The sequence below is a fragment of the Talpa occidentalis genome, unplaced genomic scaffold (assembly GCF_014898055.3).
Source record: "Talpa occidentalis isolate TD23 unplaced genomic scaffold, MPIMG_talOcc4v2.1 talOcc4.2, whole genome shotgun sequence".
Taxonomy (NCBI): domain Eukaryota; kingdom Metazoa; phylum Chordata; class Mammalia; order Eulipotyphla; family Talpidae; genus Talpa; species Talpa occidentalis.
In genome coordinates, this window is record NW_023602073.1 from 94024884 (window position 1) to 94051274 (window position 26391).

General features: G+C 35.7%; 1 protein-coding gene across 2 annotated transcripts in view; it reads left to right on the plus strand.

Annotated features, from left to right (window-relative positions):
* The window catches only part of ZNF292 (zinc finger protein 292), an 85130-nt gene extending 63768 nt beyond the window's left edge, over window positions 1-21362 (plus strand). The window contains exons 6-9 of one of the 2 annotated variants that reach the window (XR_008553269.1): window positions 155-291; window positions 2817-2958; window positions 4289-19513; window positions 21302-21362. Coding sequence is in view for 1 of the 2 variants with exons in the window: in XM_037520060.2 (XP_037375957.1) it covers window positions 155-291; window positions 2817-2958; window positions 4289-11449 (7440 nt within the window). In the remaining variant the exon portion in view is untranslated. Of the gene's footprint in view, window positions 1-154; window positions 292-2816; window positions 2959-4288; window positions 20474-21301 lie in introns of those variants that run through there. The other variant, XM_037520060.2, reaches the window with a different exon arrangement.
* The last annotated feature ends 5029 nt before the right edge of the window (window positions 21363-26391 follow it).

The window sequence follows — 26391 nt, forward strand, 5'->3', positions numbered from 1 at the left end:
TTTCTTTAAACTACAGCCTAGTATGAGTTCATGACATTTTACAAATGAAAATACATTAGTACATTACTAATGAAAAGCTTACAAAGTATATATATTTCTATATGTCCTAATATAAAACCATTTTATGGCATATTTCTGTATCCTTTTTTGGTAGATTTCAGAAGTTGATTGCAAAGATGCTCTAGAGATGATCTGTAACTTAGAATCTGAGGGCGATGAAAAAAGTGCTCTTGTCTTATGTACTGCGTTTTTGTCACGTCAACTCCAACAAGGAGATATGTACTGCGCTTGGTGAGTTGATTTTCTTTTGTTAAACAAACAAGATGTTTGTTACTTAAAGAAAAGTTTGTTGAATAAGTATACAAGATGGGTTGTAAGAATTTAGATAGCTTAAGAACATTTTTAATTTTTTTTTAAATTGAGATAACATTGGTTAATAACACTGTACATGCTGTAGGAGGTTCACACCTCTTCTCATGTCTGTTATACCATGCCCCCCACCAAAGCACCAATAATCCTTTACCGTAATTCATTTAGTGTCCTTTCCCTTCTTTCCCTCCCTCCCCCATCTCCACTTTTGGTAGCTTCAGAAAAGCATGTTTTAAAATATTTTTTTAATCTTATCAGAACCAAAAGCTTATTTTCAGATATTGCATGTTATGCAGACTGTTACATGGAAGTCTGTAACTTTTAAAGCTTGTATTAATGACCACACAACAAATAATGACTATATAATGATCAGTAGTGATCATGAAAATTTTAACATATTAACACTACATAAACTAGCTGCTGGTTATTTATATAAAGAAATGTAATTCATTTTCCACCTATGAGATATTCTACTTCACTAATTTCTGCAGTGCACGTTTCTTCATAGTGCGTTTCCTATTAGTCAATGCCTATTATATATAATCCTTTGGCAGAATGCAACTGATAGATGTCAGCTTAAGATCAATTGTCTTAAATTAGTGTTAGCTAAACTGACAGTTTAGTCACTCACTAATATTAGTCTTCACTGTTGCATTGGTATTATGGGAATAAAAGAAAATTTAGTTTAAAACATTCTGACATTGAGAAAAATTGTATTTGCAATACAGAGAGGGTTGGTATAAAAAGCAGGTAGAAAGGGGCCTCCCCAGTGGCACAGCGGTTGAGCGCTGGGTTGCAAAGCTGCCCGCAGCCTCTGCAGCACCAGTTCGATCCCCGGCTGCTCCCTGGCCACCGGAGGAGGGTCCCACATGGCGCGCAGACCTCTCCTGCCGCCCGCTGCTCCCCTCAGCGGTGTACTTCGGTCCTTCTGCCTGCTCTGCTCCCTGCTCTGGTGAATTCTCTCACCCTCCCGCATTTCTGACTATACCCAGTCCTTGTATAAATAATAAATAAATCTTTAAAAAAAAAAAAAAAGGTAGAAAGATTCTAAACAGAGAATAAATAAGATGTATTTTTTGAGGACAATAAGATTTTATCCATGATACATATTCTCACTGATTAATAAGAAAGTAATCAGAAATTAATGTATTACATTGGTTTTAAAAATTGTGAGTTCTTTGTGATAAGCAAAAACAATCTACTATAAACCCTTATTAGAAGGAGGGAAAATAGAAGTTTATGTTTATGAAATACTGTTAAAGGCAAGCAGTTGAAAATGAATGGGGAAATGAATGTTGAGAGCAGAGTTGGGGGGAGGAAGTAGCAATACAGAGCTGAGACAAGAAAATCAATTAGAAACCAAATAAATAGTCCAGCTGAGAATTTATAAAGTCTTCCATATGAATATGGGATGGGATGAAAGAAATCCAAAGATAATAGTCTTATGGAAAGTAAAAGGCAGAGATAATGAGTCTGTGAAATTGATGCTTTAAATTAGAAAGATTGTGAACTGGAAAGAATGTTAATCATCTTTTTCATATATTAAGTTTCAGGTTTCAGAAGAGATCACAGTGGAGAAGTCTTATAAAGAACTAGAGAGGTGAAAGTGGTCAAGACTGGAGAGACAGATTTTGAAGTCCTCAATATATAGGTTAAAGACCAGTAAAATGAGCAAGTTATTCAAGTGGGTAGTGAAAAGGGCAGAGTTCCTAGGTTTGGAAACTGAGGAAATACTAATAGGAAAGGCCCCTCCCTATTGAGGAGAATACTGGGTGAAAAAAGTTGAAGCAAGGATGAAGATTTTTGTGGAAGTTAATCATGGAGGACAGAAGAGAAATAGGATGATAGGTAAAAGGCAGGAAAACTTAACACCTCAGTAGAATTATTTTCTATGAAAAATACATCGTAATTGCATTTGAAATTTCAAAGTTTATTTTTCAAATTTTGTTTTTCTGCTGTGGCACAGGTTACTTTCTTTTGTGTTCTTTGTCACCATTGGTTCTTAGCATTTATCTAGTAGGAATTTTAAATTCAATTGACTAATGAAGTTGATCAATAAAATATAATAATTAAATGTGTTTTAAAATGCATATACTATGGATGCATTTTTTATGTACATACACATCTTGCAATTATTACATAAATTTTATGTCACTGAGAGTTATTATTTGTATAACTTGTTTAAATGTCAGATACTTTCCTGGTAAAAGTTAGTACTTTTCTGAGATAGGAAAATATTAACAATAAGTCATATTCCAATTTGAATTTATGTAGTCTCTAGGAAATTAAGATTTATTTTCTTGCTTTTAAACTTAATTCCACATGTAGAATTGAATCTAAAACCAGTTTTAATTTCAAATGTTAAGATTGGAATCACATAGTCCATGATTATTCACTTTCCTGTACCAACGTGATTTTTAACCTTTTTTTTTTTTTTTTTTTTTAAGGGAACTCACTCTCTTTTGGAGTAAATTACAGCAAAGAGTAGAACCATCTATACAAGTGTATCTAGAAAGGTGTCGTCAACTTTCTTTGTTAACAAAGACAGTTTATCACATTTTCTTCCTGATTAAAGTTATTAATTCAGAGGTAAGAGTAATCAAGGTAAAATCTTTTCTTAATTATTTAGGAAAAATTATAAATCAAGCAACTTTAAAAACACTTGTTATATAACTTATTACATATGAACTTATATAACATCTAGTTTTGATTTGAGTGTTGCCTGTACACTTTTTAATCACACATGGAAAGATAAAGACTCAGAAGAATAAAACTTTTTATATAGTTTTTTGTTTTATTGGCATTTTTAAGGTTTCAGATTATATATTAATATATTTTAATGCAAATTTGTTCAAGATTGTTTGTTTGACTTTGGTTAGTTGAATCCTTAAATCCATTAGTAGACTGTTTTAGAATAGAAATATCAGTTGAGTTCACTGAAATAATTTTAGTTGCATTTTTGTAGCAATCGGTATTTTTGGATCAACTTTTATCATTCTGGAGAAAGGAGTGGACATTCATATGACAGAAAATAGTTATAGTAACCATCCCACAGCAGATAACCTTCATCCATAAGTCCTGTTCCCAGAATCCTTTCTAAAGTCATTACTTCTCCACTTCTCTTCACTACCTGTATTTTTCAAGTGACTCTACCTTCATTAGTGCTGTCTTATAATGATAGTTCAAGATGCTAATCTAAAAGAAAAAGTGTTGATTGTATCTTTTCCTACTCTTCATTGTTAGATTGAGCCAGCCATGAGGTGGGTGATTTGACATTCAGTTTTGTGATAGAATTAGAAACCCTCTTTTAAGGGGTTTTTTAACTTGATTCTGTTAAAAGTGAAACTCTTCTTTTATTACTAGTAAGTTTGAAAATATGGAAGCAGTCTCAATTTTGTCATTGGTTTAAGAGGGTTTTGTTTCTGAAGGATCACAAATACAAACTTAGGAAATGAGATTTGTGGTAAGGATAATGACATTTACTGATTGCTTAGTATGCACCAGACATTATACTGAACTACACCAGTTACTTTAGTTACATAAAATCCATTAATGCTACAGCAACTTTGCAAAGTTTTAAGTGCTATTTTGACCTCTGTTTTATAAATGACATATGAAATGTCAAAGAAATTAAATAACTTCCAAGTTTGGCTAGCTATTAAATGATTTTATACCCAGGTCTTATCTTAGCTCCCAGTACTTAAGCTTTTCTGCTATTCTATATCGCTTCCTTGGTACCAGTGCCAGTAGCAGTTTATTTTACAGACAGTTTTACATAGCAGACTAAGCTGCAGTGCTTCAGAAAGGGCATCTTTTCATATGCAAAATTTGAGAAATGCAAACCACATTTTAAAATTAATAAATTCAGAAATCTGTGTTGATTAGTATAGATTAACATTTTCTCTTTGCTTTTCTACAGACTGAAGGGGCTGCTGGACTTGCCACCTGTATAGAACTGTGTGTTAAAGCTCTTCGCTTGGAATCTACAGAAAATACTGAAGTGAAAATATCTATTTGCAAGACCATTTCGTGCTTGTTGCCTGATGATCTGGAAGTTAAACGTGCTTGTCAACTGAGTGAATTTCTTATTGAACCTACAGTAGATGCATATTATGCTGTGGAAATGTTGTATAATCAGCCAGACCAGAAATATGATGAAGAAAATCTTCCAATACCAAATTCTTTGCGCTGTGAGCTCTTACTTGTATTGAAAACTCAGTGGCCCTTTGATCCAGAATTCTGGGATTGGAAAACCTTAAAACGACAATGTCTTGCATTAATGGGGGAAGAAGCATCCATAGTGTCTTCAATAGATGAACTAAATGATAGTGAAGTTTATGAGAAAGTATTAGACTACCAGGAAGAGATTAAAGAAACTTCTGTGAATGGACTTTCTGGTGGAGTTGGTGCTAATTCTGGCCTCCTTAAAGACATTTGTGATGAAAAGCAAAAGAAGAGAGAAATAAAACAATTAAGAGAGAGAGGATTTATATCTGCTAGATTTAGAAATTGGCAAGCCTACATGCAGTATTGTGTGCTCTGTGACAAAGAATTCCTTGGTCATAGAATAGTACGGCATGCTCAAAAACATTACAAAGATGGAATTTATAGTTGCCCCATATGTGCAAAGAACTTTAATTCTAAAGAAACATTTGTCCCTCATGTCACATTGCATGTTAAACAATCCAGTAAAGAGAGACTAGCAGCTATGAAACCTTTAAGAAGATTGGGAAGGCCTCCTAAGATTACAACTACCAATGAGAATCAGAAGACAAATGCTGTGGCCAAGCAGGAACAGCGGCCTATAAAAAAGAACAGTCTCTATTCAACAGACTTCATAGTATTTAATGACAACGATGGTTCAGATGATGAGAATGATGACAAAGATAAGTCTTATGAGCCAGAAGTGATCCCAGTCCAGAAGCCAGTACCTGTTAATGAATTTAATTGCCCTGTAACTTTATGTAAAAAGGGCTTTAAGTACTTTAAAAATTTAATTGCTCATGTAAAGGGGCATAAGGATAATGAAGATGCCAAGCGCTTTCTTGAAATGCAAAGCAAAAAAGTTATTTGCCAGTACTGTAGACGGCATTTTGTAAGTGTTACTCATCTCAATGATCACTTACAAATGCACTGTGGCAGTAAACCGTATATATGTATACAGATGAAATGTAAGGCTGGTTTTAATAGTTATGCAGAGCTCTTAACCCACCGAAAGGAACACCAAGTCTTTAGAGCAAAGTGTATGTTTCCTAAATGTGGTAGAATTTTTTCAGAAGCTTATTTACTATATGATCATGAAGCACAGCATTATAATACCTATACTTGTAAGTTCACAGGTTGTGGTAAAGTTTATCGTTCTCAGAGTGAATTAGAAAAGCATCTGGATGATCACAGTACTTCTGAGAAAGTGCTACCTCCTGAAGACCAACTTAATTCATCTGGAGATTCTGTTCAGCTTTCCAAAGTGAATCAGAACTCAGAAGGAAGTTCTGAGAAAGAGAGATCTACGGTTCTTTCAGAAAATAACGTTGAAAACACCTTATCAGCAGATGGAAGTGATACTTGGGATAAAAGCAAGGCCGAATCAGTTATGACCAAACAAGATCAGATTTCTGTGCCTGAGTTTAGGCAAGCTGATGGACCTTTGTCAAATGGTTTGGAAAATCCTGCCGCTACTCCTTTACTTCAGGCCAGTGAAGTCGCTGTGTCTATTAAGGTGTCTCTCAATCAGGGGATTGAGGATAACTTTGGAAAGCAAGAAAGCTCATCTGTGGAAGGCACAGATGAGTCACTGGTCACAAACTTAAATACACCAGTTGAAAATACTTGTAATAATTTGTGTCATTCAGATTTTCAAGAGAGAAAAGAACAAGATTGTTTTAATGAAACACAGATTACTCAGAATTCTTTAATAAATTCAGAAACCCTCAAAATAGGTGACCTTACCCCTCAAAACTTACAAAGACAAGTGAACAACCTGATGACCTTCTCTGTACAAAGTCAAGCAGGATTTCAAAACAGTTTATCAACATCTAAGTTTGAATGTGGAGGTAATGCTAAAACAACATCAAGTATTTATAATTTACCTCTTAAGACTTTGGAAAGTATTACATTTGTTCCACCACAACCCAACCTAAGTAGTTCTTTAGTAACTCCATCAGTGCCTCCAAAAGCACCATTTCAGAAATTCAGTTGCCAGGTTGAGGGATGTACTCGAACCTATAATTCTTCACAGAGTATTGGGAAACACATGAAGACAGCACATCCTGACCAATATGCTGCATTTAAAATGCAACGCAAAAGTAAAAAAGGTCAGAAATCTAACAACTTAAATACACCAAATAATGGAAAGTTTGTTTATTTTTTGCCCTCACAGGTGAGCAACTCTAATAATGCATTTTTTACACCACAGACCAAAGCCAATGGGAATCCTACGTGTTCAAATCAGTTGCAGCATGTCTCACCTTCCACTTTTCCAACTCATTTAGCAAGTGTGTCAACTCCACTGTTGCCCTCAGTTGAAAGTGTCATTAATCCAAATACACCTTCTCAGGATAAAAATGAACATGGTGGTGGTATGTTATGTCCCCAAATGGAAAATTTACCTAATGCTACCTTGCCAGCACAAATGGAAGATCTAACCAAAACAGCTTTGCCTTTGAATATTGACAGTGGCTCAGATCCTTTCCTTCCTTTACCTGCAGAAAGTAATTCAATGTCTCTCTTCCCTTCGCCAGCAGATAGTGGGACTAATTCTGTTTTTTCCCAACTGGAAAATAATACAAATCATTTTTCCTCACAGATTGAAGGAAACACTAACTCCTTTCTAAAGGGCGGTAATGGTGATAATGCAGTTTTTCCTTCACAAGTGAATGTTGCGAGTGACTTCAGTGGCACCAGTGTCCAACAGTCTGCCCCTGAAAAGGTTAAAAAAGAACGTGGACGGGGCCCAAATGGGAAGGAACGAAAACCCAAGCACAACAAAAGGGCTAAATGGCCTGCAATTATCAGAGATGGGAAATTTATTTGTAGCAGGTGTTACAGGGCTTTTACTAATCCCAGATCTTTAGGTGGACATTTGTCTAAGCGATCCTATTGTAAACCACTAGATGGAGCAGAAATTGCTCAAGAACTTCTACAAAATAATGGACAGCCTTCTCTTCTTGCCAGCATGATTCTCTCTGCAAATGCAGTAAATTTGCAGCAGCAGCAGCAGCAGTCTAACTTCAATCCGGAGGCATGTTTTAAAGATCCATCGTTCTTGCAGCTTCTTACTGCTGAAAATCGCTCATCAACATTTTTACCAAATACATTCCCTCGGACTGGTGTTACTAACTTTAGTACAAGTGTTAGTCAAGAAGGAAGTGAAATTATTAAACAGGCTTTAGAAACTGCTGGCATTCCCAGTACATTTGAGGGCCCTGAAATGCTTTCTCATGTTCCAACAGGCTGTGTCTCAGATGCAGCGCAAGTAAATGCAACAGTGATGCCAAATTCAACTGTGCCACCCCTGTTGCAGACTGTATGCCACCCAAATCCCCTGCTAACACACCAGAATAGAACACCAAATTCCAAAACTTCTTCCGTTGAGGAATGTAGCAGTTTGCCTGTTTTTCCAACAAATGACTTACTACTGAAGACTGTTGAAAATGGTTTATGTTCTAGTTCATTCCCTAATTCTAGTGGACCATCACAAAACTTCACCAATAACAGTTCACGTGTTTCAGTTATCAGTGGACCTCAGAACACAAGGTCTAGTCATTTAAATAAAAAGGGAAATAGTGCTTCTAAAAGAAGAAAGAAAGTTACGCCTCCGCTGATTGCACCTAATGCTTCCCAAAACTTGGTAACAACAAGTGATTTAACAGCGATGGGACTTATAACAAAGAGTATTGAGATACCGACTACTAACCTTCATTCAAATGTAATTCCAAATTGTGAACCTCAGGGTTTGGAAAATTTAACACAGAAATTAAATAATGTTGACAATCAGTTATTTATGACTGATGTAAAAGAAAACTTTAAAACCAATCTTGAGTCCCATACAGTGTTAGCTCCTTTAACATTAAAAACAGAAAATGGTGATTCCCAAATGATGGCTTTGAATTCATGCACAACTTCAATAAATTCTGATTTGCAGATATCTGAAGATAATGTTATGCAAAACTTTGAAAAGACTCTTGAAATTATTAAAAGTGCTATGAATTCTCAAATACTTGAGGTAAAAAGTGGATCTCAGGGTACTGGTGAAACATCACAGAATGCGCAAATAAATTATAGCATTCAGCTCCCTTCAGTAAACACTGTACAGAACAATAAATTACCTGATTCTTCTCAGTTTTCCTCTTTTATAGGTGTCATGCCAACAAAAAGTAACATTCCTCAGTCGGAAGTATTGCATAAGGAAGATCAAATACAAGAAATTTTAGAAGGCTTACAGAAATTAAAATTAGAAAACGACCTGTCCACTCCAGCATCCCAATGTGTACTAATAAACACATCAGTGACACTGACTCCTACTCCAGTTAAGTTAATTCCAAATGTCACAGTTGTTCAGCCAGTTTCTGAAATGATAAACAACATTCAATTTAGTGACAAAGTTAATAAACCCTTTGTATGTCAAAACCAAGGCTGTAGTTACAGTGCTATGACAAAGGATGCATTGTTTAAGCACTATGGTAAGATTCACCAGTACACTCCAGAGATGATTCTTGAGATTAAGAAAAATCAGTTGAAATTTGCTCCATTTAAATGCGTAGTACCTACATGTACAAAAACATTTACAAGAAATTCTAATCTCCGGGCACATTGTCAGTTGGTACATCATTTTACAACAGAAGAAATGGTAAAGTTAAAAATAAAAAGGCCTTATGGAAGAAAATCTCAGAATGAAAATTTGTCAGCTCCACGAATTACACAAGTGAAAAAGCAGCTAGCAACAACAGAGGAAAATAAGAGGGAATTCCAGCCTCCTTTGGAACTGGGAACATTGAAGGAAAATGCTCTAAATAATGTGGCACCAACCCCAGAAAAAGAACTTACAGAAAAAAAAAGTCCTGAAAAAACAGAAAGTTCTTCACAAGTGATTACAGTTACTTCAGGACAATTTAATACAAATTCCCTAACAAATATACAAACCAAAGGAAGGAAAATTAGAAGACATAAAAAAGAAAAGGAGGAGAAAAGAGGGAAAAAGCCAGTTTCTCAATCCCTTGAGTTTCCAACGAGATACAGTCCCTACAGACCTTATCGATGTGTTCATCAGGGTTGCTTTGCTGCCTTTACAATACAGCAAAATTTAATTCTGCATTACCAGGCTGTACACAAATCAGACCTACCTGCCTTTTCTGCAGAGGTTGAAGAGGAGAGTGAAGCTGGTAAAGAAAGTGAGGAAATTGAAACAAAACAAACTGTGAAAGAATTTCGATGTCAGGTGAGTGACTGTTCTCGAATTTTCCAAGCAATTACTGGCCTAATACAACACTACATGAAACTTCATGAAATGACTCCTGAGGAAATTGAAAGTATGACTGCTTCTATAGATGTTGGGAAATTTCCATGTGACCAGTCAGAGTGCAAGTCTTCATTTACCACATATTTAAACTATGTTGTTCATCTTGAAGCAGACCATGGAATTGGCTTACGGGGAAATAAAACTGAGGAAGATGGCATATACAAGTGTGACTGTGAAGGTTGTGACCGTATATATGCAACTCGGTCTAATCTCCTCCGACATATTTTTAATAAACATAATGACAAGCATAAAGCTCATTTAATTCGACCAAGAAGGTTAACACCTGGCCAGGAAAATATGTCAAGCAAGGCAAACCAAGAAAAGACCAAATCTAAACATCGGGGGACAAAACACAGCAGATCTGGAAAGGAAGGAATCAAAATGCCTAAGACCAAAAGAAAGAAAAAAAATAATATAGAAAACAAGAATGCAAAGATTGTGCAGATTGAAGAAAATAAGCCTTACTCTTTGAAACGTGGAAAGCATGTATATTCTATAAAGGCTAGAAATGATGCCTTATCTGAGTGTACAAGCAGATTTGTAACCCAGTATCCATGTATGATAAAGGGGTGTACATCAGTTGTTACAAGTGAAAGCAATATAATTAGACATTATAAATGCCATAAATTATCTAAGGCATTTACTTCACAACACCGCAATCTTCTTATTGTCTACAAACGATGTTGCAACTCACAAGTAAAGGAAATTTCTGAGCAAGAAGTTGATAAGAGTGATGTGAAAGATTCTGGCACATGTGTATCAGAGAGCAGTGAGAACTCAAGAACAACTGACGTTCCACAGAAGGAAGTTGAAAAAAATGAAAAAGATGAAATGGATGAACTAACAGAATTATTTATTACAAAATTAATCAATGAAGACAACACAAATGTAGAAACCCAAGTTCATACCTCTTCAAATGTAAGTAGTGATATTCAGGAAGATAACCCTTGCCAGTCAGAAAAGCAAAAAGCAAGTAATTTGAAGAGAGTTAATAAAGAAAAAAATGTTTCCCAAAATAAGAAGAGAAAAGTTGAAAAACCTGAACCAGCATCAGCAGTTGAGTTAAGCAATGTGCATAAAGAAGAAGAAACTGCTGTTGCAATTCAAACCACTGAAGAGCACCCTGCATCTTTTGACTGGAGTTCATTTAAACCAATGGGATTTGAAGTATCATTTCTGAAGTTTCTTGAGGAGTCTGCAGTAAAGCAGAAAAAAAATACTGACAAAGAGCATCCAAATAGTGGAAATAAAAAAGGATCCCATTCAAATTCAAGAAAAAATATTGACAAAACTGCTGTGACTAGTGGAAATCATGTGTGTTCTTGTAAAGAAAATGAAACCTTTGTACAGTTTGCCAATCCATCACAGCTTCAGTGCAGTGATAATGTAAAAATTGTTTTAGACAAGACTCTTAAAGATTGCACTGAGCTTGTCCTAAAGCAACTTCAGGAAATGAAACCTACCGTCAGTCTGAAAAAACTTGAAGTACATTCAAATGATGCAGATGTACCTATCATAAAAGAAATCAGTATGGGTAAAGCCACAGGGAGAGGACAATACTGATAACTAATGTACTATAAATACATCATTTACAGTTTTATTTTAAATAGGAGCCATCAAGCATGCTAGAATTGTGAAAGTTATCCATTATTTTTTGTTATTGATGTGAATTAACCTGGCCAAAAAAAAGGAAAAAAAAAAAAACCATGACATTTGTCATGTAAAACTTTTTTTTAATCCCTATGGGACTTAAACAGAATCAATACTTCAGTTATTGTAAATAGTTGAGCTAAACTGAAATTTCTATGAACCAGTTGCCCTTTCCATGAATTAAACAGAATTATCTGTGTGATTGATACGTTTCACCAGGTCACTGCTCATGTATAACAGTACTCATTGTTTGTAGATACTTTTTTGTATATATTTATTATTGTAAATCATTTGCTGCCACCAGCAGTCTGTAAGTCTAAACTATTAAATGACACATTTATATTTGGAATTTTAATTTTTAACTAAGTGATCAAGTTTTTAAAACTTCTTTTATTGTTTTAAATTAAGAATTTTTTGATCTAAAATAGAAACTGCATAGTTCACTGATTTTTACATAAAACATTTACAAGATGATTTCAATATTTTCACAAAGTAGGCACATTATATCAACACTTTGCTCTGCTTTGTAAATTTTCCATCCAGGATTTTTAGGTGGTATTCATAGGAAATTAAAGCAGATTCTTAAGCAGTTTCCTATAGCTACAGGTTTTTTTTTCCAATGCTTCTGATTGGATATAGTTACTCTAATTCCATGAAATATAATGGAAATGTGAACAAAGAATTTACTACACTGAAGAGTTTAAACATTTGGTATAAAAAAAAATCCTTTGTGAATGTGATAGAAACTAGTAGTGTGGAGCAGTGTAAATATTTGAGGTGGTGATTTGTGAAGTAGCCCAGTATTGCCTTAAATAAAATCACATTTCATTTCTTGTTTTATACATGTGATCTTATAAAGGTTTTTTTTTTTTTCTGTTGTTCATTTTCTGAGATTTATAGATTGGTGTATAGCTTTAAACTGTAAAAACTTTTGTGGAAAGATTTTTTTAAACATTTTTATAAATCTTAAAATTGGTATCATCAAAGTGAGCCCATCTTGTGTTTATAAAATGCAAGAGTCCTTAACATTTATAATTACATAGATGAAACACTTTCTATAAGGAAGTTGGATGTTTTGATTTTACTGTTTATAGATGTTAGATTGTACAGATTTGTCTGTATTTTACCCACCATATCTAATGATACTTTTTCATTAGATTGGTCTTCCAGAGCAGTATTAGTTGTTATAATTACTTCGGTTATTCAATACATAGTTAGCACTTATAGTTTAGCTTCACCATATTTATACTGTTGATTCACTGCCTGAGATAGAGGCTGTTTCAGGAGAGTTTATGACCTTCATTTGAAGTTCAACTAAAATCAGTACTTGGAAGCAAACAAAATAGTTACTTTTGTTTCTGTTTACCATAATAGTAGCACTGATTTTTGGCTTTGTGTTTGTTATAAGCCAGTTGCATTCACATTATTATTATTATTAGCCTGAGATATCAGTGACATTGTGATGATATGAAAATGTATATATTTCCTGTGCAACATCAGATTCATAGGAAAAATGAAGCACTTAACATTAATTGAAATTGCTGGTACTCTGAATAAATAAGCATGGTCAAGGAGTGAATTTTCTTTTGGAAAATATTTTTAAGTTTTATTATTAAAGTATTATAGTTTTATTTTTAGAGCCTAATAGGTTTCATTGACTAGTTCGTTTCACTTCATTAAGGTTTATTACCAATATGCATAAAACTTGACACATTAAAGTTCCTACCCCTTGGTAAGCCCACTGTTATTTATTAAAAGTTGTTATGGGTGATTAATACATGTTTTACCCTAAATTAACAATAACTTAACTTTGAATAATTTTAATATTAAATTTTTGTTAACAACTGAATGTTTCCGTACAGTTTTCTTAGAAGTTGACCTAGCTCTTGAATATAGGCATTTGGCAAAACTGCTTATATTCGGTGCAGTAGAAAATAGGTTTATCTCTGATGAATGTAGTGATGGGCCATTGTTAAGTGAAAATGTATTGGAGCTTTTCTTTTGCCATTTAGCTTTAAGAAAATTGAAGACTAGATATTTCTGTAATTGTTCTCTCACATTATCAGGGGAAAGAGTTTGTAAACACTGAGTTAAATTTTTAATATTCCAGGTACAGTATACTAAAGGTAATTATGAACAAGTGGGCTTTTTAGCATGAAATAAAAGATTCAAATTATGGTATAAAATAGATATGAATTTATAGAATAGCATGTTGGTAAAGTTTGATATGAAATGTAATGCCTAAGGATTAAAAAAGACTAAAAGTGTATTTTTCCATGGTATACTTTTCCTTGCTATTGTTTTGAGATGTTTTCTTCCTATAGCCTAGATTTGCCTGAGGTTTCATTATTAAGATACAGATTTTTCTCTTTTCAACCCAGAGAATTGGATTCTTACACATTAGAACAGGTTCAATACCATTGTGTTAAGTGAACTGTAACAGTTTGGGAAATTTCCAGCAATGTTAAATTGCTGAAATTTAGCATAAGTTACTATTTTAAAGGGCTAGACAAAGATAGATTTTTAACAAGGCAAATTTTGATCAGGCAAGCACAGTTGCTATAGCTGAAAGTACAGAAATAGTACATACAACTAGACAATCAAAGAGGAAATGTTCTACTTGGGAGCAAGGGAAAGAAGATGTAGGTAGTTATGAAAGTGTAAAAAAGGTGAGTCTTGAAAGGTGAATTTGTAGTCATTGGATTGTCAGAAAGGAGAAGGGAGTTCTAGGTCTACGTTCCGAAGCAGCATAGAGCATTTGCAGTGTTATAGCTTGTTCTGTAGGTTGCAAAAGCTGAAGATCATCTCGTGAAGGTTCTTGTGTGCCATATTTAATCTTACTTTTTAAAATTTAATGTATTTAAATTGAGCAATTTGATAATATACTACTTTTGTAAAGATAATTATCACTGCAGAGAGGATAGATTGGGTAAGTTGGTGATAAAAATCAAGGAGACCAAATAATCCAGACAAAACATAATGGAAGCCAGATGAGAGTGTTAATATGAATTTAAATGGAGACTAATGGATATGAGAGGTACTGAGAGTAGCAGGAGAGTGTGACCCTATAAAGACCTAATTGTATTGGACTATCTTAGTGAATGAGTTTACATTTAGGTTTTAGATAAAGGGGTGAGATTCTTAACCTTGTAATTTTAAAAGTTCACTCTGGTGAGGGCGCATCCCGGGGGGCCAGTGGCGGTGGGAATTCAATAAAACCAGTTAAGGTTGTCCCAGTTGTTATCCACAGAAGAGTGGATACTCAATTGATGTACAGCAGTGGTGGGGAAGGGAGTGAAGGGAGTGGACTTGAGAGAGCTGGAATGTTTGTCAGGACTTAATCACTATAGAACATAGGGAAGGAGGGAAAGGAAAATCAAAATATCTAGGTTTTGAGTAAATGGTGGAATATCATTTATTTGGATATTTAAGCCTAGAAGAGGAGCAGTTATGTGGATGAATGATTGCTTAGGGAAAGAGTGTAGAGAAAAGAATCCAACTCACCTCTGAACAACTCAATACTTTACAGTAGATTAAAAGAGAGGAAAAATTAGGAGACTGGTAGGATGAAAGCTTTTCAAGGTGTGTGCAGTTTGTCACATTCTGCTGAGATAAAGATTGTAAAGTTTACTTTGGGTTTAGTGACTTTTGCAATTACATAGTTTGAAGAGTGTAGGGAACAAGTGTAAATACCTAGTTTTGGACAGTTTAATTGTAAAGGAGAGAGAAGATAGAATGATACCTGGAGGGTGTTATGGAGTCCAGCCAGGTTTGGAAAATTATAGAAAAATTAGCATATTCAAGTACTAGTAAGGAGGATTTGGTAAGGGGGTTAAGATAATGAATAGCTAATATTTGTCATGATAATGTAGAAGGAATAGAGTTGGAGGAAAGTGTTGAATTTGAGGGTTTTTTTTTTTTAAGAAACTTTAAAGATTTATTAATTTATGCAAGCACTGGGTACAGTCAGAAGCGCAGGAGGGCGAGAGAATTCACCAGAGCCAGAGCGGGGAACAGAACAGACAGACTGACAAAAGGACACTGCTGAGGGGAGCAGCGGGCGGCAGGAGTGGTCTGCGTGCCATGTGGGACCCTCACCCTGGGGCTGAGGATCGAACCAGCGCTGCAGAGGCTGCGGGCAGCTTCGCAACCCACTGCTCAACCCCTGCACCACCCGGGAGGCCCACATTTGAGAGTCTTGATTAGATTATCAAGGCAGAGAAGTAATCAGTTCTTTCTAAGGATGTGGAACTGTAGTTCTGTACTTAAAATCCATTGAAGATAAGCGTTCTATCTTTTTCTGTACCCTGAGCATTTGGCCCAGAATCTGAGATAGAGTTTGCACCTAATTCTGCTAGATTGAAAGATGCAACCAGGGAAAAAGATCACCAAGGAGTGAACTATGAAGAATGCCAACACTTAGTGACTTTATTTGAAGACTTTTAAAATAAGTTTTTGTGGATTCTGTGGAGGTGTAGAGTTAGAAGAGAGAAGTTGAAGAACAGTGTGGACAGAACCAGATCCCAATAACAGATTATTACAAAATTGGACACCTCTCAGTCAAGAAATGTTGAGCTCCTTGTCATGAGATGGCAAATAACGTTCTGTTCAACAGCAAGACTTAGAACACTAGAAAATTTGAGATGATGAATAGGAGGAGCTAAATTGGAGATGTAAGAGAAACATACATTCAAGGTTCTGCTGAGTTAGAGCATAATATTTTTTTAAATGATTTACTTATTTATGCATAGAAGAACTGGGGTATAGGCCAGAGGTGCAGGAGGTGAGAGGATTCACTAGGGACAGAATGGGGAACAGAACAGGCAGATCTACTGAAATACACTGGTGAAAGGAGCAGCAAGTGAGACAGGAGAGCTCTGCTGTGCTATATGTGGGTTAGCTCCCTGACAAGGGATCAAACTCAGGCCTTAGTGATGATAGTGCTGAGACTTAACCCCTGTGCCACCAGGGAGGCCCCACTGAGCATAATCTTATGCTCTATAGTTCTAGTTGATTCTTTTCAGTAATAGTCCTCAGTTTGAGTGGAGGAGGAAGAGGGAAATGTTTAGTCTTTGTAGAAATAGTGCAACAATGAATTGAACCTGGCTAGGTTAGGAAACCTAAAGACAGAAGGAAGTGGCCCCGGAACTGGCAGTCTTATAACCTCAGGGTATAATGAGAATAGGACCAAGAATTAGGTATGGAAATTTAAGATTTTAGGAGTAATGCAGTTTGCAGTGTCTGAAAAGGTAGGTTGAAGATTGTGGTAGATTACTAAATTAGACTGTAAATGAAATTTACTGGGGATGAGAAATTTAAAGAATTTTGGTCTGATTTTTTGAATGGGTTGTACCCATTGTAGAACTGGTGTAAGAAGACTGTGTCAGGTGTTGAAGTCTCAAGAAGTTTGGCAGGGAGAGTGCTTCTATCCTATGGTATATGTAAGGAGTTTGGAAAATTTGCTGCTTCAACCAAAATGCTTGGGAGATTCAAGTTTAGTTATATAAAGTTGCAGAATATAAATCTGAAGCAGTAAAGAATGAAAGTTCTAGAGGAAACCTTTTTAATAAACAGGATCGTAGTGCTTAAAGCGGAGAAAGAGTAATTAGTATGAAAATACAGACAGTACAAGAGTGGCTTTTTAGTAGCCAAGAAAGATAAAATCTTTACATACTTTAAGATCAGGACTAAGGTCCTTTTAAAGTTATATTTATTGAGATAATGTTGATTTGCAACACAGTATATGTCTTAGGGGTGTAGGTTTATACCTCTATAATTGTCTTACTTCACTAGGCTCACCACTAGAGTCCCAGCAGTGCTCCATTGGGCCCCCTCTACACTTTGCTTCCTCCTAACTGCACTCACCTTCTGGCAGCCTTAGTCATAGTCCAATGTGTTCTTTCCCCTCTTGTTTTCTTCCCTCCACCCTCTCTTGCCCTCCCCCACCCCCGCTGGATGCCTCAGATCTTTGGTCAACATTCAAGGTTTGTCTTTGATTTTCTGTTTAGTTTCTCTAAAGGAGGCCGCTAAGTATAAATTTCCCCAGCCAAGGTCCCAAGTATCTGATCTGCTAATGATGATAACAGTTAATATGTTTGGCAACTACTATGTGCTAGGCACTCTGCTGAGAACTTTCCCTGTATTTCCATTTATTCTTATACCAACTCTTAAGAGTGAGGTGCTCATATCCCCATTTTAAGATGAGAAAATTGAATAAAGTCTGGAAAGGCAAGGTCTGTAAGGGTCACATGGTTAGTATAAGGGAGAGCTGAGAGTTTAACCCAGTAAACTGACTCCAGAGCTATATGTGCTTTCATCTGGAGATATACACAACTGAATGAGATAATAGGTTGGTCAGTGTTTTTAACTAGAGTCATGCTGTAAAAAACTGTCTTGATAGCAGAAGGGAATTCTCAGGTGATTAGGAAACAAGAATTGATTTGTAGATGATACTGTTTTTTTTTTAACCCAGTTAATTTTTTTTTTTTTTTATGTTTATGGCTTAGTACTGATTCCCAGGGAAGGGGGAGAGGATGAACTTCTTGAGCTATTAAAGAAATGACTGTTGGTGAAGGTAGAGTACACAGAGGAAAGAGAATCACCAGAGACCTTTGCTGCAGTCATATAATCTTAAACCAAAGAAGTTAAGAGTAAAAGAATATTACAATTGTAATGGAGTTAGGTTGTAGTGGAGTTAAAAAGATTCTGTCAGCTTTCAGTCTACTCAGTGTATATTGGGAGCACTATATTTAGAACTTGTAGCCAGAAGTTTGGTTGCTGCTCTCTTAGCAACCAGGTTCTTATGCTCTCCATAGGGCACAGCAAAAGGACGTGCACTGTGCAAGCTACATTTACACATGTTTAATGCAGCCATTCCTAGATCCATTAAATACTCATATCACCCAGGGTCTATTGAAGAAGAGGAATTGGGATCAGGGTGATAATAGCTCTCATATGCTAAGGTCCCCTATAGCAATGAGATTAAATTTTGGAGAAGTCACTGGGATTTTGAAGACGGTTGATTTCAAACTCCTCAGAAGCAGATCACATCAGAAAGTCTTCATTGGAAATGTACCTATGAGTCATCCTCACAAGGGAGTGTCCCTCTTCTTGCCAGGCCAAAGTAACCCCTTTTATATGGGGGTTTCAAAATGTTAACACTTAGATACTTAAGACTGAGAAGGGGGGAGTGATATACCAAAAAAGGCAATCTTAAACAGTTTTACTACACTTTGCAATAATAGAATCCACATATTCAAAGAAGTCATTCTGGTAAATTTTGTATGCTACCACCAAATAGTAGCTGGTAAACTCATTACTTATTTGAGAATAATGAAAAACATCTTCAATGTATTTATTAAACCTACCTAGAGCTACTTAAAACCACCTCAGCTGGAGCATTACAAAGTTTTCTCTCAAGTGTATTTTCCCTAAAGGGATATTTTCTAATCCCATGATAGCTGGGCATTGTTCTAACCTTATTTATGCAATTTAAATCTGGAAAATTAGCTACCCTACTTTATAGATGAAGACAGTGACAGATGGGGAAATTTAATAACTTACAACAGTAGTTATAAGCTCTGACCCCTGGCTCAGAATGCTTTCCCTGCTGTCTTGCTGGCTGAAGTTGTTGCCATTTCAAAGTGAAGGATAAAAGAGTGTAGCAGGATTATATAGGGAAAGTTTTCATTGCAACTGTACAAAACTGATATATTTAGCACATAAGGCAAAATTGTAAGTTGTTATATGGCAAATGTCAATGTCTTAGATTTTTTAAATTTTTAAGTTTTGGAGGAAAAAAGGTCTGCACATTACCAGTGCAAAATGAGAAACTGAAGCAATTCTAGTTTCTTCTAACAAAATCTTTATCCCACTCCAGCTCCCTAGTCAAAGTAGATGAGCCACAAATATGAATGCCAGCAGCTGCCCTGCCGGAATTGAAAAGACCGGAAACATCCAGAATGTTCTGTTACAAAGGTGTGGACCTTTCAAACACAAAATAGTGGTTGGATGTAGATAATCATTAAACTTTAGTTATATATTGGTCTCCCTCCCACCTCCTTCCTTCCATTACTATTTTCCCTCCTTCTCGTTCCTCCTCCTCCTCTTCCCCCCACATCCCAATATTCCTGACAGAAAATCTGAGTTTTGGAACCAAACATGCCTATTACCTGGCTACATTACTTTGTTTGCCTTTTCACTGACCAGGCTATCATGTGTAGGCAATTATCCTCAGAAGTACAGAATTGAGGGGAAGGGCAGACCGAGCCCTCCAGTCTTTGATACATTGGATTGGGCTCTCAGTAGAGTAGCAATCACAAAGATCCTGAAAGAAAGACTTGGGAATCTCAAGACTGAAGTCTGGCTCTATCTAGTAAGAAAAATAGGCAGCATTTAATAAAACAATCATACCATCAGTGCTCTGAGCTCTTTAGCTATCAACACATTTAATCACAGTTGTAGAAAGGAAGCTGGCATTGGCAGATACTGTCAAAGTCACTTTACTTGTGCCATCACCTTATCAGTTCAAGAAACCTATGAGTTGTTAGATAAACAATCCTAGAATACTGCTTGAAGGAAAATTTTTACAGTAGTCACACTATTGTATACATGTGCACACAGAGAGAGCAGATGCAGATTTTATACTGACAATGGGAAGAATGTCACCATTTGGATTTGGTAAAGTCTACATATAAATCCTATTATTACTTCCCCATCTCTCTAGTAGAGGCCATATTCATATTGGTTTCACCAGAATAGTTACATACATTTCTCTTTAGCAAACATACATGAATATACTACTCAAATATTCAGATGTTTTTTGACTATTTGTCTCTCAGAGCATATATTTGAATTAGGTGATTTGCTTCACTTTAGCTGCCAGCATTTGTGCCTCTGACCTAAGGAGAAGTTGGTGTGGGAGTAAAATTGGCAGTGTAACTCGCATGTTACATATAAAAAGTGGACGTGCAAGTGTATAAAGCTCATCAATTTCAAAGACCTAATGTGTTCAGATACTGAGTTGCACAAGAGAGGCCACAAGATGGCAAACTAGCACTGGAAATGTGTATGTATAGCTAAAGTCTAGAATTTGAATCAGAAATTCTTTCCATTGTGTTTTATTTATACTTGAGAAAGGACATGGGGCTAATATGTAGTGGTCATTTATATTTTTGAATGCTTATGGTAGGTTGAACAATTATTGAAATGCACAGTTTAGTTGTTGGTCCATTTTAGGATGAATAGACCACTGTGAGGGAAATAAGCAAAAGCTAGCTTGCATGGATCATACATATTTAATTGTCTAATAAAGTTTTTAAAAACTGGGTGTAACAGTTATCTGTGGAATACCCTAATATTTCAGAGATAGTTGAGACAATTTCATATCAAAAAAATTCTGGCAAACTACATTTGGTGTTTTAAAAAAACTGAATTCTTATTGTCACTTCATGTACCATTAGGCAAGTCAACTTAACATTGAGCTGTCTTACCATTTGTATTTTTCAGATTTCTTCCAATTCCAGAATACTGTGATTTTTTTAGTTTATAAAATATAGTTATGCTGTAAGGTTCATGAATACATTAATTATTGCTGAAGACTATTGTAGGTTAAACCCTGAAGGTATAATGATGAAGGGTGTGACTCTTGCCTGTATTCTTAGGGGGACATTTGGAGAGGGATACAAATGTATAAGCAAATAATAATATATGGATAAATGATGTAATGAAGTCATGTATTGTTAATTACAATATCTGACATTTTAGATTAGCCTCTGTGTGCCAGTGCTTTGCATGGATAACCTATTTTGTACAACGATCCTGTGAGGTAGGTAGTATTTCCATTTTACTTTAAAAATTTGCTCTCTGCTAGACTATTTGATCCAAGTCTTGAATAAAATTTCTCAAGATAGATTAAAGAAGATTGATAGCATACAAAATAGCAAGTTCCTTAAGTGTCACTATATTGCCATGATTTTAAAGAAGTTAAATGTAATAGCTAATTCTATTAAACTGCCTAAATTGTTTATTGAGGTGTATTGTTAGTGCACATGAAATTTTGTTTTTAAAGGTGGTCGTCTGTTATTTAGGACTCTTTTGTGGTATCAGGTCTACAGAGTGATATAACCAATATGAAGTGTTACTTTGCCATTTCCCAATGTGTGTTCTAGAGATGTAGGTTCTTGGTATAACAACCATAGGATCTTGGGGAGTTCAAAGAAAATTTGGAGGTCATCTGGCTATGTATCCCATATAATTCAGGAATATTCTTGATCCTACCTTTATGTGTTCAAGTTCTCACTAATATATCGAGTAATCATTTATTTCATTGTGAAGCAGTTCAATTTTATAGAGCATTTCCATATTATGTGAAAATCTTTATTTCATGTGATCCATTTGTCCTGATTCTGCAACATTGGAATATAAAATAAGCTGTGTCATTAAGGAAATCATTCACTAGTAGGAAAATCATTCCCTATAGTCTGGTCACAAATTTCTGCTAACATAGTACTGAATTAATTTTTTTCAGTGGTCTCATACTATACTTTACTAATGCTAAGGTGATAGTGAAAACTCCAAGGACATTATGTTATGAACTAAAATCAATCCTGGTCCCATTTAAATTTTAAATTTTGATGCAGAATGTCACTTCCATCTCATCTGACTTGTTCTGAAAAAATTGCTACTGAGATTTACTCATGTTTCGTTTCTGCTATTTACTGGTCATTTCTTTTGTCTTTAGTAGCTATAAAAGTGTGTCCTTTGTGTTTTCATCCCAGTCACTAACATGATTTTAGTGAAGAACTGCTTGGGGCTGTAGTAAAAGAGACCAGACAATGACTTAAATCAGATAGCAGTTCAATTGTCTTTCACAAAACAACAACAACAAAACAGTTTAGGACTGATGCAGGAATTCCATGAAGGCATCAAAGTCCTAACAACTCTTTCTGTACTTTCAGAAGCTTTTGCTTTCATCTTCAGAGTCACCTCATGGTAGAAAGTTGTTCGTTGCAGCTCTAGTTAAATGTCTCAGGCAGGAAGGGGAGCAAAAAGATGCATGCAAGCTAGATCAGTCCTACTTTTTTAGTAACTTTGTTCAAAAAAGTCTTGTTTTGACATGAAGGTAGTCACACTGCTACATCTGCATGCAAAGACTTGGAAATGTGCTTTCTACTTGGATATGTCATCTCCAACAAACTTGGAATTCTTTCAGTACAGAAAAGTAAATGTTGGGTAGATAGAAGAGATAAGAGGGACACAGATTTTGGTCCCCCAAGAAACACTGAGCTGCTAATTATCAAGGACCTAAAAGCTGTGAATATATAAAGATATATGGAGATGAACCAGACAACATTCTTGACCTTAGCCACATTCAGTAATTTAATGTCATCAATTTAATATAGTTTGAAAGCACTCTTCTACAAAGAAAGTTGGTTTATGGAGTTTGCTAAGCTTCCACAGAAGGTCAAATCTCAAATTACTACATTTACTCTCCTTTGAGATAAATTATTTATAAACAAAAGCACTTGGCCTACCTACTGAAAAAAAACTTCTGTTAGAAATAGGGGATTGAATAGCTTTGGTTTAGTTAATGACATACTGATAACAAGAATGTAGAAACTATTGCTTTATGTTTGTCTTTTATGGCCGTAATCTAAAGGATAAGAATCTAGACTCTAAAGAAAGAGTAACAAAGACAAAAAAAAAAAAAAAAACATTTGCATAATGGATAATTCGACAATGCAAAATACTCATAAAAACTAGTGAATACTAATATGAAGTCAAGCTTCAGAAGTTAAGAGTAAGAAAGGGCCTGGGGCATCCCTGGTGGTGGAGGGGTTAAAGATACAGTGCGATCAAGCTATCGCCAGCCACTACAGCAGGAGTTCCACCCCTGGCCAGGGAACTAACCCACATGACTCAGCAGACCTCTCCTGTCTCGCCCGCTGCTCCCCTCAGCAGTGTATTTCAGTGCAGTTGCCTGTTCTGCTACCTACTTTGGTGAATCCTCTCCCCCACACACCTCTGTTCTATACCCCAATTCTTGTATGCATAAATAAATCTTTTTTTTTTTTTTAAAGTAAGAAAGAGTCAAAGGGGTTAAGGGATAGTGTTGGGGGAAAAATGAGTAATTGACAGTGGTGCCAAGAGACATAGAATCTAGTTGTGTCTTGGACACCAACTAACTAATCACTTTGGGTAAATCATCTACCTACTCACTTTACTTGAACATTAGTATTTTAGTAGTTTATAAATGTTTAAAGAAACTCCTCCCCCATCTCTGCCCCTTTAATGTAATCTTACTTCAAATCATAATGCCGTCTGTCTGATAATCTTAAAGGTTCAGAGAAATTCTTGAATAAATGATAGTCTTCATAGGGAAGTTGTTTATTAAGACTCACTGGACAGTGAAAACAAGATAGATCTATGGAAAATTTCCCATACTCTGTACAATCACCAGCTGTCTTTTACAGCTGAAGGAATTTTTTCTCTGTGAGAAAAGACTCAGTTTAATATTAAAGAGCTCCCAGACAGTCTCACCCAGAACATCTCCCTTGGGCTTGTGTCATAAAAATTCAATTGAATGCTGACATTTTTCCCCTCTATGTGCTCCACCACTGCTTTCCTCACCAATTTTTTTTTGGGGGGACCCTCGCCAGTGGCTGGGGATCGAACTGGCGCTGCAGAGGCTGCAGGCAGCCTTGCAACCCAGCGCTCAAACTGCGCCACCAAGGGAGGCCCCTCACCAATTTTTTAAGGGAAGCAAAATGTCCTCTTTTTTGTGCTCTATGCAATATTAAATAAACAAAATTCAGGTAGGACTAGATTTCGCATTAATGTTTAAGAAAATGTTATATGCATATGATAGGATGTGAACTAGAGAAAGGAGAAACATATATAAACACACACACACACATATATATATATATATATATATATATATGTGTGTGTGTGTGTGGTGTTGATCCATTGGTCCTGAAAAAGGGAAGGGTATATTCAAGAGAAGCATTCTCCCTCTATTTTCTATTATACAGGAAAGAAATGTATTAAGAAAATTGTTTTATTAGGCCTCTTTTAGTTGTAAGACATAGGAATTCAATTTAAACCAGCTTAAGCAAAACTGGAGAATTTATCTTCCATGTACTAAACTGCAGAAAGGGTAATAGTGGGGTAATCTTGGGGAGGGCAGGATTGAGGAATTCAGACCACCTTTGGTCAGCCTTCTTTAGTTGTCCTCTGTCTTTGTAGTCTCTAGCTGAAGGAAATTGGCTAACTTTCCTTGGGAAGATTGGAACCACAGTCACCTGCAAGTATTCTTGCATACAAGTACTCAAAAACATTTTCCCTCAGACTCCAATTAAAGAAATCTTGTGTCCAGAGGTAAGACTCTGTGACCAGAAAGATTGCGGGATAAGTGCTAGGGAGTCAAACTGAAAGTCAGGAATGACTTGAAATTAGGAAGACTGAACTGGGAGACCTGGTGTGGTGAGAAAATATTTTAAGGAAGACATTGCTTGCCAATTCACATCTAACAATTGTTAACTTTGCTTTCACAAGATATATATTCCTGAAAAAATTGAACTGCCATTTGAGTTTCACTATCCTCATCTCTAACGTTACTTTCCGCTTTGTGAACACCAGGAGATTATGAGATTGTAAGGGGTCAAGTGAGATGACAATGTAAATGCAGGAGACAGGTATAAGACCCTCCATCCCATTTCCATGGCTGTGATCCTTAATGGAGGTGAACATTTTCTTGAGGCAGGAATTATTATAATTGCTCAATGAATATTTTGATAAATAATAAAGATGGCAAAATTTAGCTGCCAATTTCTCTCAACCAGATTCTTTTGGCGTTCGCTGATACTCAGAGCCTCTGGAATGTTCTTAGGAAACTCATTTTGTAAATTAAAGGAGAAAAAAACCATTCACCTTCCTATCTAAATTTCATTTTCACAGCCCTTACTCCAATTTCAGTCTTCTCTCTACATGTGTACTGGAAAAGCAAGGAGTGTACATGTCTCAGCAATCCTTTAAGCTTGCTGTTGTAATTTACATGAAGAGTCTGAACAACTCCAAAGCTTTTTCTAGTAAACTCATCCTTAGGCTAAAAAATTTCCTCTCCCTATCAGTTCTGTGCACTAAAACCCTAGGTTTTATAGAGTCTACGCCATGGTCAGGTTCTCAAAAATCTTAAATGTTTTTCACTACTTACCACCATTGAAGATATTCCTTTAAGTCAGTCAGTGGTTACCTGCACTTGTGAAGTCTAGATGTTTTCAAGTCAAATGATAAAGTACATAGATGTAGCTCACATCTGTGATCTGTGATGTACATTAAACAGTTAAACCACAAAGTTTGCACTCCTGTCTATTGTCCAGAAAAGAGTCTTTATAATAGGTTATAATCACTGTTGATGACATGGTCTGTTGGCTACATTATGGCATAAATAACGTTATCTTCATTATGTATAAATTGTAATTAGACATTTTATACTAATGAAGGCAGAACATGGAAGACATGACCTAATTGATTTTTGTTAAAATTACATTTTTATGTCCTGACTTCTCCTCAAAAAATTCCCAGTGGAAAAGAATGATTTCTGAGCTATCTTTACCAAGCAGAGTTGAAAATCTTGTTCTAAAATTGTCGTAACAAATTTTCTTTCACAGAATAACCATGCCCAGTATCGCCAAGTAGTGATATCAATGACAGTCAAATGACAACACAAAACCACTACATTTTTATTCTGGAGTAATGTACAGGTGTTAGCATGATAAATCAAAAAAATGGGATAGTAAAAGAAAGCTATAATCTTCAAATCAAGAGATAATAACCATCTTTATTTTTTATCT